The following is a 19,271-nucleotide window of genomic DNA, read 5'->3' as shown; positions in this document are numbered from 1 at the left end:
GAACTTTTCTTATCCAACCACGGAGTCTAAACCAGCCACCCCCTCCACCTTTTTCCATGGGTGTGCCAATTCAGGGCCACGCAGAGGGCCACGCAACTATCGAGAGGCCGAGATGCACTGAAGATGTACTGTATACATGGTGAAGAACAGAAGAAGGTTATATATAGTTATAGAAAAGCCAAAATGACATCATTAAACAGACCCGCGGAGAAAGTGTTGACGGAGGCGGAAAAAAAAATGATAATAATAAACAACAATTTAATAGGTGACGGGAAATATGCAAGGAGCAATGTCTAGAGGAAAAACAATTAGAAAGACGGAAAAACAAAAGAAGGAAAGTAGAACAGAAGAAAAACAAAGAAACGGAATGAGAATAAGCAATAGCAATAACAACATACACGTTTGAATCTCGGGGCAAAGGGGGATTGGTGCGAGCTTCGGAGTAGAAAAAGAAAAAAAAAAAAAAAAAAAAAAAAAAAAAAAAAAGGTAGCGCGTGAGGACAAAGCGAACAAATTATTATTAAATAATGGATACCGAAGCAGCGCCGCCCTCACCCAGCATACACACGAAACCCAAGGCGCGAAGAAAGCGGAAAGCCAGCAAGGGGGAAAAAATAAAAATAAAAAAAACATTGCGAAAGCAAAATGCCCCAATTCTAAGAAGAAAAGGAAGGCCGGAGAGAGATTTAATTGTTCTCTCTACGTGAGGGTATATCCGCCGTCAACTCTGAGGTCGGCTCCAGTGACATACTTGCTCGCATCGCTGAGGAGGAACGTCACGGCGCCCATGAGGTCTTCGGGGACGCCCATCTTTCCCTGTGGGATGAGGGAAGTCCATTGGCGGTTGAGTTCGGGGTTATCGTCTAAGATTTTGCGGGTTCTATGAAGTTTTTTCAAGTCAGTTGGCTAACCCCCTTTGCTTGCCTGTTTTAGGAGGAGAACATTGGGATAAAAGTAAAACCATGAACGACAGAACGACAGAACGACGAGGAGCTTACAGCGCAGTCAACATGTATCCGGGACTAATGCAATTAACACGGATATGCGCCGGCGCCCACTCAACCGCCAGGGACGCGGCGAGGTGCCTGATTGCGGCCTTCGCCGCATTATACGGCGCCTGCGGCTGGGGCACGTTGACGATGGCCCCGGACATGCTGCCGATCATGACAATGGAGCCGGGCGCCTTGCGCTCGAGCAGGTGCTTGGCGACGCCCACGGCGAACAGGTACGAGCCGTCCACGTTGACTCCCCAGAGCTTCTGCATGCGGTCGTAGGGGTAGGAGATGGCATCGAAGTTCTCGGTGAAGCCGGCGGAGGTGACGAGGTTGTCGATGCGGCCGTGGGCGCCGAGGACACTGGTGATGCACTCGTTGACGGAGTCGGGGTTTGCAACGTCGGCGTAATGGGCGGTTACCTTGGGCATGCTGGAGCGAGGGAAGTTGTGATGGTTAGAATTTGGAGAGTATCAATTTTCAATTTGCTTTCTTTATTCTGTATTTGTCCCAAGGTGACTCGGTGTAGGTAAATTCTGGTGGGGGAAAGGGGCGTACATTTCAATGCCCGGGTTTTCTTCCCTATACTGAGCCACCAACTTCTGCACCTGCTCCTCAGCCTCCTCCTCTAGATTTCCAGTCAGTACCTGAGGTATCTGATAAGAGCTATAGAAACCAGAGCTGCAGTCACATGTAATCACATGACCGACAAGATAGCATTGCACAAAACGGGATATAAAAATCTCTCCAACTGCTACCCGCAATCACGAAACGGGAGGGTCCTGATATTTGCTTACTGTTCAAGTCCACAATGGCAAGATCAGAGCCCGACGACACGAGCGCCTGGCCCATAACCAGCCCTAATCCACGGGCGCCCCCGGTAACAACCGAAACACGACCCTCCAGCGAAAAGGACGCCAGCGTCCGCTTGAAGTGCATCCCGCCGCGGCCCTGGACGATGGGGCTGCGGGGCATCTCATGATCTTCGGGGTATTCGACGCGGACGCTTTCATCCGTTCGGGCATAGCGACCCTCATGCTCTGCGGTATCCTCTGCGGAAGCAGCCGTGCTGGACTTCTTGAACGGGTCGTCGTCCTTGTCGTCTCTCTTGTTGGCATTTAGGTTAGGGGTTGTGAAGATGCTGCGGGTCGTGGTGTTGATGATGAGAGCCGGTCTAGATGTGGAACGGACAGCTGCTGCACCCTTGCAGCCATGGCTGGCAACCCGGAGTATCTGGCTGGCAATTGATGGCTTGAACATAGTAGTAGCCTTTTACAGTGCTTGCTTCGGGGGTGTTCTATATTAAATAGCAATCAGTAATGGAATGGAGAGTAATGGGGAAGCTTTATATGAAGGAATAGTTGAATAGCGTTCGGGAGTCGGGGCATATTTTTTGATATGTAATTCTACCGTTTGCCATTGATATCAAGAATTGCTGGATAAGGTTAAAGACTCACCAGGACAATTCTGCAGTGTCTAGGATAGCGTCTCAGGAAACCGTATCAGTGGGAGACCTGAAAGTAGAGCGGATAAAAAAGCAGTGCAAAGGGCTGGAGAAGCCGGGCAGATAATTTTCCCACAAACAAGCCGTCCAGATGGCGAAAAGCGAATGAGCAATTTATATTTATTTTTTTAAAAAAAATACGGGAAACGAGCGTTGTCCGATCTTAAAAGAAAAACGACGAAATTTTATCTGATATCAAGATGGATGTGAACGATTCTCGCAGCGGCCAACATTGCTTGAAGGTGGGAAGAAGGGGGAGTGGAGAGAGGAGAGAGGAGAGAGGAGAGGAAAATTCAGAATTGGTTGAGCCAGCCCAGGTTATTTTATTTTTATTTTTATTTTTATTTTTCCCGAGTAAGAGAGCCCGATCGCTGGGTCAGATGACGGCTCAGTCGAACTATCGTGACTTTTCGAACACAGCGTCGCAGGAGGGGAGAAGAGCAGGCACAGGCGAACAGGCCGCGCAGCCGGGGCCGGAGCAGCCGGCCAGGCGGGCCCAGGCTCTGGCAAGGCGGTGAGCAGCCCACAGGCGAGAGCACGCGGCGAGCTTGGGTGGGGAACTGCGGCAGTCGGGGGCACCGGGACCAGGCTTGGGGGCAACGCTAGGGGGCATTCTAGAGGTGCTCGGGTGGGTTCCCAGGGGGGGTTTGGGCCCTACAGACGCTAAGAATAGTTCATCCAAGGAGATCGGCTGGAGGAGTCAGATGAACAACAGACTTTTCTACGAAACTTGTGAACGGTTTGTTTTGTCCCAATAAATATTCGACAACATCTGCCAATTATTATTGACCACCAAGTTAACCCCTCCACTGACTCGAGTGGCAATCAGCCTGGTGTTGGCTATCTGGAATCTCAACCTCCTTTCATAAAACAGCCATGGAGAAATGCCCAGCAGTCGGTGTCCATCTAAACGTAAGATGCAACCTTGGTGTAAAAATATGTAAATTCCCATAATTTCGACATTTTCTCTTCTCGTTAGTGCGGCAAAATTGATCAATGACAAGTCTTTGGTACAACTCGCAGTTCATTCTCACCCTTTCCCCCCCTTTTTTTAAATCTGAGGAAGAGCTGTCGCTGGTCTACTGGCTGTTCTACACCGATGCCATGTGCCGATTCGATTCAATTATCATGACAGCAGGGTATATACCGAGATACAAATTGATCCGTAGCTACCCAAAAAGAGAATGAATGTGCCCAGAATTCAAGCAAGTCACGACCGTGTCGTCAAGTTAAATCTATCGGGGTCGTATAAAAATCTTTCTCTTTCTCTTCTCTATATGTAGTATACATTCACATGAAAAGAATAAATAAATAAACGAAAACAACAGGACATGTTCGTATATTATACGCAAACAAAGGAGTCTTAGGGGCGCAGGAAGGGTGGAATGGCAAGATGGTAGAATCTCAATTTCCTTCTACTTGCAATTTAAAAAGATGACGGCCGGTGAATAAAGAGCTTGGCCCATACAGAAAGCACGGCACGAAGATGGATCACCGAGTCACCGTATGTCGAATAGGTAGTTAAGTTATGAAGTCTTCGCCTCTGCGTCAGAAGCCTCTGCAAACTCAACGAGTGCGGTTCCGGCTTTGCATATATCCTAAAAATGTCCCGCGATGAGTTAGTTAAGAGGTAATTTTGTTTTCCAAGTCCAGGAAAGAAAATGCAAGAAAAGAAAGAGAGAAAGAGAGAAAGAGAAAAGGGTGTAAAAACTTACCCCGGCCTTATGCACCACCTTCTCAATTTTCCCATCCTGTGGACTCCGAATCACAGTTTCCATCTTCATACTCTCAATAACCACGAGTGGTTGGTCCTTCACCACAGTCGCCCCCTCCACAACCTCGACTCTCAAGATCTTACATGGCATCGGCGCGAGCACGCTGTTTGCGGTATCTTTAATCCCCAGCGCCTTCTCCATCCATCTAGCCCGCGGGATCTTCAACCGATACTGTCTCCCACGCTGGAACGCTGTGATGGCATCCTCGTCGCGAATCACTGTCGTGTCAAGTCTCGTGTGTGGGAAAAACGAAGTGACGACGTTGGACTCATGCGGTTGCTGTTGGACCTTGACGTTCTCGAAACTAGTGCCGTTCACGACGATGTTGAATGTTGCTTCGCCGGTTTGTTGCACTTGGACGTTGAAGGATGCTGCATTGCCAGATAATTCTGATGAGGCTTGCGCAGTAGCTTCTACAAACGTAAATTGTCGCTCTTGATATGCCGGGCTGAATCCAACCACTGCGCCTGCTGGGCCGCCCGCTTTGGAGGAACTGAGTAGGCAGTATAGTGCAACCTGAGCCAGAACTTCATCCTCTACAGGCTGTTTTGCAAATAGTTCAGCCCTGTGTTTATCGATGTAGCCCGTCTCAACATCCCCAGAGACGAAGTCTGGGCTCTTGCACACCCGTTTCAGGAATTCGATATTGGTGATTGGTCCCGCCACTTCATACTGTTCCAGCGCCATGGAGAGATTCCGTAGAGCTTCCGTCCGATCAGATCCCCTGACAATCAGCTTCGAGATCATAGGATCGTAATGCGAAGATACTTCATCGCCGGCAACAAAACCAGCGTCAATCCGCACGTCTTCTGTCGCTGCAGGAGTGCGAACGTGCAGGAGGCGGCCAGAGTCTGGGATGAATCCTTGATCAGGGTTTTCGGCATATATACGCGCCTCGATAGCGTGACCCTTGGTCGCCATAATAGACTCGATTTCATCCTGCGTCAGGGGCAGCGGGGCTCCCTCAGCAACCAGAATCTGCCAATGGACCAGATCTTGTCCCGTAACCATCTCCGTAACCGGATGCTCGACCTGTAACCGGGTATTCATCTCCATGAAAAAGAATTCCCCCGTGTCATTATCAAAGATGAATTCCACCGTTCCCGCTCCCTCGTAGCCTACAGCTAACGCCGCCGCCCGTGCTTTATCCCAAATATCCTTCCGTGTTGCCTCAGGCAAATGTGGGGCGGGGGATTCCTCAAGGATCTTCTGATGACGTCTCTGGATACTACAATCTCTCTCACCCAGCGCAACACAGTTCCCATGCTTATCCGCAAACACCTGTACTTCGATATGTCGTGGAGTCGTGATATATTTCTCAACCAGCATCGTGTCATCGCCGAAGGAGTTCATCGCCTCCGATTTTGCAGAAATAAGCTGATCCCGGAAGGTCTCTTTGGAGCTGGCGATTCGCATTCCCTTACCACCGCCACCCTTCACAGCTTTGATGAGGACTGGGAACTTGATCTTCTCTGCCTCTGCTTCAAGGAACTCCATGCTTTGGTTATCTCCATGGTAGCCAGGCACACAGGGGACGCCTGCTGCCGTCATAATTTCCTTTGATCGGCTACACATATCCAAGTGAGCATTTGCCCTTTGGACGAAAATACACATATGCATCTACCACATACCTCTTATCACCCATAGCCTCGATAGCCTTAGGCGGAGGGCCAATAAAAACCAAGCCTGCCTGCGTGCATTTCTGCGCAAATGCAGAGTTCTCACTCAACTATAAAAAATTGCGTAACATCATCGTCAGCCCACCGATCCCAATAAACTCATTGTTTGAAATCCAGCCCATTCCCCCCAAAAAAGAAGAAGAAAGCAAAAAGTAAATAATTAAATAATTACTCACAAAACCGTAACCGGGATGTATGCCCTGGCAACCCTCCTTCTGCGCGATCTCAATGATCCGATCTCCATCCAGATACGCGGATGTTTCGCCCAGATTGAACGCGAACGGGGAACTTAGCGCGTGTTGAGCCCGTGCGTCGGGGTCGGTATAGAGGGTCGTTACTCGAATGCCATGCTGTGAAGCTGTTCGTCCTACTCGTCTGGAAAAAACAAGTTCCAAAACAAGATATTGTCAGACTCGTTTCTAGACTCCCAGAGTGGAATTAAAAGAGACAGGCTCACAGTGCGATCTCGCCGCGATTGGCGATGAGGATGGAGTTGAGCGGTTTGTTTTCGGGACCGCCTGTGAGAGAGGAATTGGCACGAACTGCCGCCGCTGTTGTTGGCTTGAGAATAACTGCCCTTGCCCCGAGGCGGGAGGTGGTGGAGGGCAGTCGAGAGATGAAAGACATTCGGGTTGATGTCCTCAACGTGCAAACACGTAAGAGTTCTGTCAATGAATGCTGAAAGACAGGTAGCTGGGCAGCCTAGGGATATCGAGTAAAGTTGAAATTAAAGCATAAGACAAATAGCTATGAGGTCGTGATCAAATCCATAACAACAGATATATCAAGGGTAGTTTACTCAGTACGGCATCGCAGACAAGGAAGGCTAGCAAAAAGGTCCTAGGCCAGTAGCTTTTGCCGATGGAAAGCGCAGAATGGCGGGGAATGGCGTGCGGAAGGATAGCCGAGCCTGAGAGCGCTAAGCCCCGTGACTTCGGCAAATGGCGATCCCGGCGCGTTGGAAGCCGGGCCAAGTCATCCTTGTTTGATTGGGCTGATACAATGTCTGCTCTGGTTACCCTCGATGGAAAAAAGCTATGATGTCTAAACAACGGAGTATAGGATTCTTAGGTCTTAATTGCTAGTTGTAGATGGTGTTCTTTCTTTGACTAAACGCACAATCAAACAAATGGTCAATTGCCCAAACGGGCTAAAATCGTGAAGCGGGGCCAAGATAGGGCATTGATCAAACTATTCACTATTATTCGCCATAGAGGTCAAAAATGAAAATGAAAAAATGAAAATGAAAAAGAGAAGATAAAAATTATCTATCACCTTGCTTCAAAACCTCTACAACTAACTACTTCTTCCTCTGCCGCAAAGACCTGGACTTGCTAGGAGGTGGTTCCCGGTTATTCATTGTCTTTCTCTTGCCGCGAGCGTCAATGTTATCATCGCCAGCGTCACTGTCCAGCTTCTGTCTCGTGGCTCGTTTCGATCTCGTCTTCCCACAGTAATCTCCATCGGTGCTCTCTGGGGGGCTAGACGCTTTTCGTTTCAAACCTTGACGACGCTGAGTCGGGGGTGAGCTGCCCGTTCCGGTTGGGGGTATAATATGGGAACCGCTAGCTTTGCCATAGCCATCTTGGAACAGAGTACCGGGTTCCCCCGAACCCTTCCCATTTTGCGAGGTCGAGGTTGCGGATTGCGTTGACATTGACGTTGCTGCTGTGGAAGAAGTGGAAAGACGACCAGAGCGTTGCTTGGAGTTTTCCGTTGACGATGACGGCGAGGATGCCATGATTGGGATGGATTCTAAGTCCTCCTCCTGTGCTGAGGCTGAGATGACGGATTTGAGATGTGATCCATCGCGCTTATTGTGATCCTTGCCATTGTTCTTTGGTCTGTGAGATGGTCCAGTGGTTGTCTTCTGCGATTTTCCATAAATGCCTTGCTGGGATGCGGATAGAAAGGTTGGAGGTGGGGTACGATATCCTCCATCGTCTTCGCCATCATCATCACCATCAGCTATACCTCCCTCTCTTCCTTCCTCACTAAACCCCTCATTATCAAATACGGGCGTATCAACACTTTCGACAACCACGTTCCGCTTTCCTGTCTTCCTTGGGCGTCCTGGCTGTTTCCGGCCAGTCACGGACTTCAAGAACGACGACGGTGGTGGGAGATGCGAAGGGGAAGCAGATGAAGGAGAAGGAGAAGGAGAAGAATATTTCTGAAGCTTATGGTCCCTTTTCGGTTGTGAATCCTTGAATATCTCCCGCCAATTCTTCAGCAACGCTACTTTCTCCCCATTGCCCGGCTCATATAGCTCACCCTGATCATCCAGGAAGCTTGAGGGCCGCCAAAGTATGCGGCAGAAGGAATTGGTATTGGTATCTTTCTTGTTATCACTGTCGTCGCGCTCTTGTTCGCCTTGCTTCATTGTATTCCCCTTCCTCATCACATTTTTCTTTCTCACCGATGGGCCTTTGGAGGGTGTCTGTGGCTTAATGTCATGCTTGTGCAGAATGGACAGGTCATCATCGAAGTACTCGTCCGTGCAATAGTCCCAGTCGGATGCGCTGTCAAGTGCATCATAAGCTCCCTGGTCCATGTAAACAGGCGAATGGATTGTGCCTGCTGCTAGGTCGTCCTAAAAAAGGCAGAATGACACACAATTCCCTCTTCCCCGCGAGCAAAGGAGTGAGGGAATCGACCGGATATTTTCTTTAGTTCGATAAACGAAGACACAAATGGTTTGTGAGAGAGGAAGGATTGAAGAGGGCTTTGGGATGGGTGGGAAAATTGAGACTGACCGCAAGCTCTCTCTCCCCTTCATCGAACCAGAACCATTCAGCATCGAAGTCATCATCGTAGTACTCCTCGTCATCAGACATAGTAGGTGTAATGGGACGCAGTTTTTTACCCTTCCAACTGTTCTTTGCTTCTTGTCTAAGTATTTGCAGTGTATGTATATATGGTGTCCTGTGTGAGTGGTCGGGGAGGAGCGGGGATGGTGGAGAGATGCAAGAATAGCTAAGCTCAGAACTTGGCGATTCATGTACTGTACAAGCACATATCTAGAGAGGTCGGGTGTCTTGCAGGAAACAGTTGAAGGAAATTATCGAAGGGGAAATACTAATCACTTCTATATAGACAAGCAATTGTGAGAGAGGTTACAGAAGAAAGCGGCAGCAGGCAGTTGCTAGCATACGTAGTACGGAGCCGGGAAAAATTCTGTTTGAGGTTTCGTGACATCAGAGTTCCATAAAGGGCACGAGGTAACTAGCTTACTGCGTAGGCGGCAATAATCTGTAGATTTAACAGTATTTAGAGGGATTGTAATCCATTTTTAGTTGCTGGATCTTGAATTTATTGTCAGATCCAGTTAAACTCAAGGTTAAGGCCAGAAAATCATCAACTACGTATGTTGGTACCGTATCGAAGACGAAAAAAAAAAATTTAAAAATTAAAAAATTAAATAAATAAAAAAAAAAGCTGCCCCACGGTATGTGTATTTATTTATATGGCAAAACAAATTACATAAAATAAAATTAATGAATGAAATTAGTCCCCTTCCATCTAGATTTAAAATCTACGAATATTCTTTGTTGAACACTCTCCCAATCAACATCCTTCGAATCTCACTGGTCCCCGCCCCAATCTCATACAACTTAGCGTCCCGCAGAAGCCGTCCTGCTGGAATCTCATTGATATATCCGTTGCCACCCATGAGCTGAATGGCATCAAGCGCACACTCCGTTGCACGCTCCGCAGCATATAGGATCGCACCAGCGCAGTCCTGAGTGCGAATGGCGCTGTTGCTTGCCTCGCTCGAGGAGGACGCAGCGGCTTCGTCAATTTGGCGGGCTGTAGCGTAGGTGTACGCGCGGGATGCGGAGAGTTTAGTGTACATGTCTGCGAGCTTACCTTGGATGAGTTGGTTGTGGGCGATTGGGGTGCCAAATTGTTTGCGGGTATGGGTGTAAGGTAGCACGAGGTCAAGGGCTGCTTGCATTATCCTAGATAAAACAAAAGAGCGCGAGCGCGCGGGGTTGTTCAGTTAGCAAATGCTGCGTACATTATTTGTGGTGTTTCGGCTTTTAGTACAGCTTCCCGCTGGCTCAGCCTTATGTAGAAATTGAATGAGGTGAAATCCCTTACCCTAGTGGTCCTGCGCTAAGGACAAGACGCTCCAGGTCAAGCCCTTCCATGAGCACCTTCACACCGCGATTGAGCGCTCCCAACATATTCTCCTGTGGCACGAATACATCTTCAAATATCAATTCGCCAGTATTTGAACCTCTCATGCCGAGCTTATCCAGTTTCCGAGCGCAGGAAAATCCTTTGAATGTTTTCTCAACAACGAAGGCAGTGATGCCTTTGGAGCCCTGGTCGGGCTTCGTTTTTGCGTACACGACGATATAATCGGCATCGGGGCCCTAAAAGTTCGGGACCAAAAGGAGAAATTCAGATTTTTATTCACCGTTGCTGATGGCAACATGCAAGGGGGAGTAATGTTGTACTGACGTTGGTAATCCACATTTTTGTTCCATTAAGCAGATACCCTCCATCCACAGCTTTAGCAGTAGTCTTCATACTGACAACATCCGAACCTGCAGAGTGCTCTGACATCGCCAGCGCGCCAATCTTCTGTCCTGAGATCAGGCTTGGAAGAAATTTGGCTTTCTGTTCCGGGCTGCCGTTCAGAGAGAGCTGGTTAACACAAAGTTGGGAGTGGGCGGCATAAGAGAGACCAATGCTGCCTATTATCGAAAAGTAACCAGAGTGTCAGTATATATTCCATTATATATACGATTCTCAGTCGTGGGAAACGTATACGCACCTGAAGCTCTGCTGATTTCCTCTAAAACTACACAGTGTGCTTGGTAGCCCATTGACAAGCCACCATACTGCTCATCTGCGGTAACACCTAGAAATCTTTGGTTCAAAAGAAAGGGAATGTCAGTAAAAGCGTACACCTACTTAATTATTCCAATGTTAGCGACTTACCCGGCTTCTCCAAGCTTCTGCCACATCTCGGCGGGGAAGTTATTCTGGAGATCTGTCCGGGCAGCGACCTCTTCTGGAATCTCTCTTCCTGTGTAGCGCACTTAAATTAGCCCTCTATCCCAATGGCCTAAAATTTCGACGTCACAAGGTATTCGTACTTGTAAATTCTTGAACCCGCTCTCTCAATTCCACCAGGTCATCATGTGTCGGTGGCACGAAACCTTTTGGATGTTTTGTTGACGCTGCCCGCCATTGGAGAAGCTGGCCCAGTTGTCTCCGTGGCCGGCAAAGAGTTCTGGAAGCGCGACCAAGGATGCGAGGAAGACATGGAGACGCCATATCAAAAGATTATCGTGCGAAACTAACACAAGGATGAGTATTTTCGAGAGGAGCAAGAAAGACAAGAGAGGTTGCCGTTGTGCCCCAGCCTTGGTCGAGCTCTCAGGGCAGAATTACCCTTTCTGGTCTGCCGAAACAGAGGACGCGGTTGCCGTCGGCTATCTCCAACACCGGGTCACGGGACACGAGCTTGTTCCGTCAAGTTCTCCGCAACAACATCCGAAGCACTGAACTCAGGTGCGAAGTTTTTCTCATATCGTGTTGATTTTAACTCCTGTCGGGTTGGCCATGATATGGCAGTGTAGAGATTTATTCAATCATCGATCCGTCGCTGCTGATACTTGACATCTTGTCATGGCTGCGTCAATCCGTGCTCCCTCCTCAATGCTTCTCCGCAGCCTTCGCACCGCGTTGGCATCCAGCCGCCAATTGCGAGTAGCAGGGCCTCGTGGTGCAATCGCTTCCCGTCAGACTACAAGATCAATTGCCAATTACACGCACACACATCAGGCATCAGCTATATCCGTCCTGCCAACATCTGTGGACACCTCTTCGGCCGACTTCAAGGAAAATGCAGCTCAAATGGATGAGCTTTTGGCCAAAATGGCTGACCTCCATTCCACAATTGCCAAGGGAGGGCCTCCAAAAGCAAAGGAAAAGCATATCGCTCGTGGAAAGCTGCTTCCCCGGGACCGCGTCACATCCTTGATTGACCCGGGGACCTCATTCCTCGAGCTCTCTCCACTTGCGGGCCACCAGGTTTACCCTGGCGAAGATGTGCCTTCCGGCGGTATTATCACCGGGATTGGAACGGTCGAGGGAGTCTCCTGTATGATTGTAACAAACGATAGCACTGTCAAGGGAGGCACCTACTACCCGATCACGGTCAAGAAGCACTTGCGCGCACAGGCAATTGCCCAGGAGAACAAGCTACCTTGTATCTACCTGGTTGACTCCGGCGGAGCCAACCTTCCCCATCAAGCAGACGTGTTTCCAGACAGAGACCATTTCGGACGGATCTTCTTCAACCAGGCCAGAATGAGCTCCATGGGTATCCCGCAGATTTCGGTAGTCATGGGACCATGCACGGCAGGCGGAGCGTATGTTCCCGCCATGAGCGATGAATCCATAATTGTTGAGAACCAGGGGACCATCTTCCTTGCTGGCCCACCACTGGTTAAAGCCGCAACTGGAGAAGTTGTATCTGCAGAAGACCTTGGCGGAGGCCGCTTACACAGTTCCATCTCTGGCGTCACCGATTACCTCGCCGTTGATGACGCCCACGCTCTCGTCCTTGCCCGCAGGTCGATCTCCAATCTCAACTGGCCGAAAACCGCCCTTCCATCGAACACAGCATCACAACCAAACGCTTTCTCGACAATAAAAGAACCCCTCTACGACCCAGCAGAGCTCTCCGGCATCGTCGGCACCAATCTTCGCCGCCAAATCCCGGCCCATGAGGTCATTGCCCGCATCGTCGACGGCAGCGAATTTGCCGAATTTAAACGCGACTACGGCACCACGCTCGTCACGGGCTTTGCGCGCATCTACGGCACGCAGGTCGGCATCGTTGCGAATAATGGCATCCTGTTCTCCGAGTCGTCACTCAAGGGTGCTCATTTCATCGAACTCTGCGCTCAGCGCAGTATCCCTCTGATATTCTTGCAGAACATCTCTGGCTTCATGGTAGGCGCGGATGCGGAAAAGGGCGGTATTGCGAAGAATGGAGCTAAGCTCGTCACGGCCGTGGCATGTGCTGATGTTCCTAAATTCACTGTTGTGTTTGGCTCCAGCGCTGGCGCGGGTAATTATGGAATGTGGTATGTTCTCTCCCCCCCTTTCCCCCCAACATTTTTTTATTGCTTTGCTTTATATTCCATTCCCGCTCGTTTAATCAAACCCCTCAACGCAAATCCCAAATGAGATCCTGCAAGCTAACAAAATCAAACTGCAACCAGCGGCCGCGCCTACTCTCCCCGTTTCCTCTTCATGTGGCCCAACGCCAAGATCGGCGTGATGGGTTCGGAACAGCTTTCCTCGGTCATGGAGGCCGTGGGCCGCACGGCCGATCCGAAGCTGAAGGAGCGCATTGATACGGAGTCGGAGTCGATATTTTCTTCCGCACGGTTATGGGACGATGGCGTGATTCCGCCAGCACATACGAGAAAGGTGCTGGGTTTGAGTCTTGCGGCTGCGTTAGGAGGCCGGGCGGAGGAGGTCAAGACGAAGTTTGGAGTTTTCAGGATGTAAAATTTGCGTTAGATATGGGTGTTTTCCTATAGTTATATTGATATTGATTTTTTTTTTTTTTTTGCGCCTCCATGATTTTTGTTTACGATTCCCTTTGTCCCCCTCATTCTGCGTGTACATGTACGTATTGATGGATTTATAGCTATTGCGGGACTCCAGGGCTTACTGCTACTCTATCACTAGAAAACGTACTCTGTATATGAAATGCAGATAGACGGTGGCTAGAAGTCATGTATTAACTTTATTTTTTTATATATATATTTATTTTGTTCGCTAAAAGTTAAACCCATTGTTTCTGTGAGGTAGGTGGTTTATATACACACGGGCAACATCCTAAAACATAGTTGGAGGCTACAGGTTACACTGAATAAAAAAAAAAAAAGTCTATGGCGCACAAGGGCCAGCGTGTGCAGTTCTCAGAACATACATAGGTCAGGAAGGGTGGGATAACAACCTAAAGACTCCGGTACAGAAGATTGCGGGAGAGGGGAAAAAAAAAAAAAGGATAAAAGCTAAAATGGTAGCGCATACAAACAAGACTGCTTCAATTCATAAATGCATCTCTTAAATATCCCAAAAACATACACGGGAACACCGTCTCTAAATAAAACTTCCGCTCAATCGTAAACGAAAGGAGCGATGAGGGAGAAGAGCTTGTTCACAACATACCTGTGGTTTATTCGTATTTCCATCTTTTCCCCAGTTGTTTGCTTTTGGGTTACCACCCCTGGCAGTTCTATCTATCAATCTACATATATATAACCTTGCAAGCAACTACCGAAAATAGAAAATAATAATAATAATAATAAATAAAACCACATATATTCGAAATTGAGCGGCGCAAGTTATCGAGAACTTGAGGCCCTACAAGTGCTGAGATGTTGAGATGAATCTCTTTTAGTTATTGATAGCGGGCAACTGTTTCCCATAGTTAGACTTAATTAATTGAAAGTTAGGGGCACCACGTTAATAATGTCTTTTGCGTTGTAGCATCTATGGCAGGTACCACATGGATTGGATGTATCCATCCCCCCCATCAATTTCCACTTCGTTAATGCATATTCCTCCCTCCTAGTGGGCTTGCTCTCAGAAGCGTGAAAAAAGAAAGGGGGAAAAATAAAAAGGAAGAACTAGATAAAAGGTTAAAAGGTTTGGGAAGAATGGAAGAATGCAATTGATTTCTAAAATAAACAAGGGGGTTAATTTCTTGGATGAATTTTCGGATGGTATGTTGACAGCGTTAAATGAGAAAAGGGGAAAGTTAAGGCAAAAGAAGCAAGGGTTAGACACGAAACGAAAAAAAAAAAAGAAAAGAAAAGAAAAGAAAAAGGGAAAAAATGGACGACAATAGGATAAATCTCGGAATGGGCAACTCTAAGTATCAAGCAATATACAGGTAAGAGTTATTCTAAAACGGATAGTGAAAATAAACCATGAATAGAAATAGAAAAAGATTCTTATAATGAAGTGAAATGAAATGAAATGAAATCATGAAAAACGGATAAAGATGAGGAGAATAGTGGGAGCAAAAATCTCTGTGCGAAAATATGTCGGAGTGGGACGACTAAACAGAGAATAAAGGCAAAGGGTAGAAGAAACATCAGAAATAGATAAAAACAAGAACAAAAAAGCCCCGGGAAAAAGGAGGAAGTATAGAATAGAAAGGCCATATATCATGTATATAAAAAAGAAAGAGAAAACCAAATAAACACAGAAGAAGGTGGGGGAGGAAAAGCCGAACCGTAGGGCAGAAGGAAAGAAAGAATTCACAAGATCACACAATCCCCTTTCACTTTTGCTCTCCTCCGATTCCGTAAGCGGACTCCGCTCTGTCGACTGTGCCCTTCCGCCCCACGCCCAGTACCACCACCCCCAGCAGAACTACCACCAATGCCGCCACCCCCGACACCGACCCCACCACCACCAACCCTCCCATTCATCGCCAGCTCCATGCTCCGCTGCTGGCTTGCCTGTATGTCTTTCCGGATAATCTGTCTGCACAGGTCAATAAAGACTTCGTTGACGTTTGCGCGGCGGCGGGCGGAGGTTTCGTAGTAAGGAGAGTTTCCCCATTGTTGGGAGAGGGCGAAGGCGCGCGATCGCGAGACGGCACGGTCTTCTTCGAGATCTGACTTGTTACCGACGATGACAATGGGGACGTTGTCGTCGTCTTTTATCCGGATGATTTGTTCGCGGAGTTCTGCTAGTTCGGAGAGGGAAGACGCGGATGTTATTGAGAAGACGAGGAGGAAGCCTTGGCCTTGCTTCATGTAGAGTTCCCTGGAGGTTTTCAGAAGGGGAAGGGTTAGATGGGCGTTCATGGTCAGGTTTGTTATGTGCTTTTTAAATATTTTTTTACATATATTGATTGTCCGGGATTTCCCCTAGGCAAAGTGCATGTTGGAGGGAGGGATAGGGGTTGAAGTTTGAGATGTGAAGGCGAGTGTATGGTATTTTTTGGATTGTTCTCTCGAAAAACGGGAGCAATCATGGCTAGCACACTGAAGTACGTGCAATGCAAGAGTGCAGACAAGCTCATACCTCATAGCAGCTAGAAGTAAAGCGTTAGAATACAGCCCAATCAAACCAAGGTATACATAGAAAAGGGAGGAATCATCCACTAACTGAATTGTTCAGTCCCGGCAGTATCTAATCTGCACAGCAGTTAAATTAGCCGTTCGTTCTCAAGTCCTTAGAATATTCCTAGAATGTGGAAATTTATATTCAATCCGTTCGTCGCCAATTGCTACCCGATCACACCTCCTCGTGGACTCGCGTATGGGTGTAGGCGAAAAAGCCGGTTTTACGTACATCTCCAGAATACATTGTCGCCCCTAGATGGAGAAGAAAATGAGAAGAAGAAAAAAGATTAACAGAACTGGTCGCACGCAGAAGATATCAGAGATGTTGTGGTCGCGACACTCACATCCACTTCAATCAGCTTGCGATACGAGTCTTCAATAGTCGGGTCGTAACTTTCAATCCAGACATTTTGGACGAATTGGGCTGCGGGAACAAAATCAGGTTAGAATATGATAAAGCTGTGTGTTGATTCTTCGCTTCATTTCTGCTTTGTTTCTTTCTTTCCTATTCTTCTTTTTTCCTTCGAGTGGGCGGAAATGAAGCCCACACATTCAGGTGGATATTATGACGACAATTGAGCATGGGGTGAGGAAAGATAGATACCAGTTAAGCAACTCTTTCCAACTCCACCTGCGAAGAAAAAAAAAGAGTCCCAATTGTTAGCGGTTTGAATTTAATTTAATTTTTTTTTTTTTTTGTTTTTGGTTTTGTTTTCTTTGCACCAAGGTGACGCGACAGCGGGGTTTTTCATACCAGCTCCAAGAACCACGATGTGATACTCTCTTCTTGATTTATAAAAGAGCGCGTCAGCCACATTTCCAAGCTTAGATTGCGAAATTGGGCGGCTAATAAACCAGACCCGACAAGGAATAATTAAGGAAAAATAGCCTCCCTTACCGAGGCTGTAATCTCAGATTTGAGCTCATAGTGGTCGATCGGACAATTTTATTGCTAATAGCCGTTGCGGGAAGGGTTAACGATCAAGAAGAATGGGGGGAAAAAATTGCAAGACCCAGTTCGTGACGGCCAGGGCCAGCAGAAATACAAGCTGGAACAGTTGGAGGCGTGTACTTGGCGCTCGGTAGGGGATGGGGCAGGTGAGCCGGGGGATCTGTCCGGGTCTTCGACCTTATAACGATGCGGTTTCTTTTGGGACAGGAGGTAATATCGATTGACCACCGCGAAAAATCTATGCCCGAGTCAACCCGGCCAAATGTGCCCGCTTATTGGCAGTCCTATAACTGAACCCTTGTCCCGCCTTAGAGCAGGCGCTTGCGCAGTTAAGGCAAGAAGCAAAAAAAAAAAAAAAAAAGAAGAAGAAGAAGGGAAAGTATTCTTCGCGCTGATTTCGACCGATAGAGCTCTCCCAAATAACAAGACGATAGACCAGGGGAGATCAACCCAGGGTCAAAAGGGGAAAGCACCTTTTCCAGAGCAGTTTTCGTGAGATCCAAGGAAAACTTGAAAACCTAGGCAACTAGGCAAAGCGTGTAGGTATTTATCCGTTTCTTTCGGCAGTACAGTTGGATGCTGCCGTCCACGGAAGATAGCACATATACGGCGGGAAATAGGCGGCTAGGGTTGGTGGGCAGCGATTCAAAGATCTCGATCGGCGGAGTGGGACAGGACACAGGAGGCCTCGATCACGTTGCTTTCAAAACTGCAGAGGGACAAGGATTGGAGCCCAAACCTAGGGCGGGTGGGGTGAGGGCCGGTCGAGAAGTGGAGCGCGGTGGTGGATAGGGAGAAGTTGAGCTTTGCTATTGGTGACAGCGGCAGGCAATGTGTGTGAGCAGCCTTGGAAAGCAAGATGAAGCTGAGGACGGAGAATAAGCAGAGTGTGAATTTTTGGGTAGTGTCGACGGATGCATTTGGGGGGGAAGAGGGGTTGTTTGCGGTGTGTAGGAAGGGATAGAATGACGGGAACTCTAAAAGATATACAAATCTGAATCAGGACATGGGATATGGGTACGCGGAGAAGGCCACTGCCAGGTGCAATTGGAGCAATTGGAGCAATTGGGGGCCGAAGCGGTGGGACAGAGAGCAATTGGGGGCCAAAGCAGCGGTGGGACGGAGAGAGCAAGGATGCTGAGACGAAGGATGCAGCTACAAAGACGAGAGGAAACCCCCGTGAAGGGAATCAAGAGAAGACGAGAAGCAGCAGAAGCAGCAGAAGAAGCCGCAGAAGAGACACACCGCAGAAAAGAACGGGACCTGAAGATGATGGAGGTGTTTATTCAGTGTGTGTGTGGCTGAGAAGAGGATAGCACCGGGTTTAGTGAGCAACGATAACGAGGGCATTTTAGTGGTTAACCTAACGAGCTCTTGGGCAAACTCTTGGGCAAACGGAAGTTGGAGCAGAACACGACGCTTCGATGCCTTTGAAACAGCACATCAGACGGTGAGTTTCGAGCCCCAGAAAATACCCCAGAGGTACACGGGAAAGCAGAAAAGCATCAGCAATTCCAGCCACAGATGGCCAGAGTCTAGACTTTTCCTGGCTTCGAAATCCCCCAGAGCCCATGGTGAACGTGCGGTTTAACTTTGCACAAGGCAGATGGATTGATCAGGCGACATCTATTAGCCGAGCAGGTCTGTCTATATCTACCTCCTGTATTACTACGACGCTGCACACATTTCTGCTATCGATGCCTCAGAGGCCATTGGGCTGTGGGTCCTCTCGAGCGTTGCTGGGAATCATTATGCTGGAGAAAATGGCAAATGTGGGTTCAAAATCAAGTCCAAGTCACCGCTACCGCCTCCGTGATTATTTTGACCGCCAGGACAGTGGAAAAAACCATCACAACGAAGCTTATCCAAAATAGTTCCTCCGGATATCTGGATCACACTCTCGGCATTGTGCAATCCTAGGAAATAAAATCACTTTTGACACATTTCGAGTTTTCAATTTGACCGACAAACTACGTTGTCATTGCTGAAGATTTTTCTTCCTTTTTCATTTCTCTTAAGTATTCTTTGCTTCGAAATACCACGTCATATGGCTCACCTTTGCCGCATTGGACAGCATAGCCATGACACTTCCCTGCTTTCCGTTTTTCCGCTTTCAAAAAATGTGGCATGATATTTGTTCTGCCGTTGAACGATGACGACTCATATAGAAAGCAGAGGATTTGGGTTCGAGGGTGCGGAAGGACCTTGAGTATAGTCTCCTATCCTGGATCGTGGTGCTGGGGCC

At 48.1% G+C, this 19,271-nt stretch overlaps 6 protein-coding genes across 6 annotated transcripts; 2 read left to right on the top strand and 4 right to left on the bottom strand.

The window, feature by feature from the left end:
* Positions 1 to 699: 699 nt before the first annotated feature.
* Positions 700 to 2,622, bottom strand: HCBG_08907 (D-arabinitol dehydrogenase; the record flags this gene model as incomplete). The annotated part of the gene is made up of 5 exons (XM_045435956.1): positions 700 to 880; positions 999 to 1,424; positions 1,551 to 1,620; positions 1,790 to 2,289; positions 2,450 to 2,622. The coding sequence occupies 4 exons, from the start codon at positions 2,250 to 2,252 to the stop codon at positions 700 to 702; spliced, it is 1,140 nt and encodes a 379-aa protein (XP_045283278.1).
* Positions 2,623 to 3,698: 1,076 nt separating this feature from the next.
* Positions 3,699 to 9,068, bottom strand: HCBG_08906 (3-methylcrotonyl-CoA carboxylase biotin-containing subunit; the record flags this gene model as incomplete). Its single annotated transcript, XM_045435955.1, has 8 exons — positions 3,699 to 4,094; positions 4,212 to 5,838; positions 5,903 to 6,000; positions 6,127 to 6,325; positions 6,408 to 6,652; positions 6,757 to 6,985; positions 7,252 to 8,543; positions 8,707 to 9,068. 8 exons carry the CDS (start codon positions 8,785 to 8,787, stop codon positions 4,023 to 4,025), a joined length of 3,843 nt encoding a protein of 1,280 aa, XP_045283277.1.
* A 417-nt stretch (positions 9,069 to 9,485) lies between these two features.
* HCBG_08905 (isovaleryl-CoA dehydrogenase) lies at positions 9,486 to 11,242 on the bottom strand (the record flags this gene model as incomplete). Its single annotated transcript, XM_045435954.1, has 6 exons — positions 9,486 to 9,912; positions 10,055 to 10,332; positions 10,421 to 10,656; positions 10,737 to 10,831; positions 10,904 to 10,991; positions 11,062 to 11,242. The coding sequence occupies 6 exons, from the start codon at positions 11,240 to 11,242 to the stop codon at positions 9,486 to 9,488; spliced, it is 1,305 nt and encodes a 434-aa protein (XP_045283276.1).
* Positions 11,243 to 11,497: 255 nt separating this feature from the next.
* On the top strand, positions 11,498 to 13,645 carry HCBG_08904 (methylcrotonoyl-CoA carboxylase subunit beta; the record flags this gene model as incomplete). The annotated part of the gene is made up of 2 exons (XM_045435953.1): positions 11,498 to 13,062; positions 13,201 to 13,645. 2 exons carry the CDS (start codon positions 11,627 to 11,629, stop codon positions 13,490 to 13,492), a joined length of 1,728 nt encoding a protein of 575 aa, XP_045283275.1.
* Positions 13,646 to 14,709: 1,064 nt separating this feature from the next.
* HCBG_08903 (uncharacterized protein) lies at positions 14,710 to 17,001 on the bottom strand (the record flags this gene model as incomplete). Its single annotated transcript, XM_045435952.1, has 8 exons — positions 14,710 to 15,772; positions 16,034 to 16,043; positions 16,118 to 16,146; positions 16,304 to 16,326; positions 16,419 to 16,498; positions 16,679 to 16,705; positions 16,829 to 16,860; positions 16,973 to 17,001. The coding sequence occupies 8 exons, from the start codon at positions 16,999 to 17,001 to the stop codon at positions 15,259 to 15,261; spliced, it is 744 nt and encodes a 247-aa protein (XP_045283274.1).
* A 601-nt stretch (positions 17,002 to 17,602) lies between these two features.
* Positions 17,603 to 18,842, top strand: HCBG_08902 (uncharacterized protein; the record flags this gene model as incomplete). The annotated part of the gene is made up of 4 exons (XM_045435951.1): positions 17,603 to 17,774; positions 18,030 to 18,317; positions 18,382 to 18,476; positions 18,660 to 18,842. The coding sequence occupies 4 exons, from the start codon at positions 17,603 to 17,605 to the stop codon at positions 18,840 to 18,842; spliced, it is 738 nt and encodes a 245-aa protein (XP_045283273.1).
* Between the last annotated feature and the right edge of the window lie 429 nt (positions 18,843 to 19,271).

Source organism: Histoplasma capsulatum (assembly GCF_000150115.1).
Source record: "Histoplasma capsulatum G186AR genomic scaffold supercont2.19, whole genome shotgun sequence".
Classification (NCBI taxonomy): domain Eukaryota; kingdom Fungi; phylum Ascomycota; class Eurotiomycetes; order Onygenales; family Ajellomycetaceae; genus Histoplasma; species Histoplasma capsulatum.
This window is presented reverse-complemented; position numbering and strand designations above follow the sequence as displayed.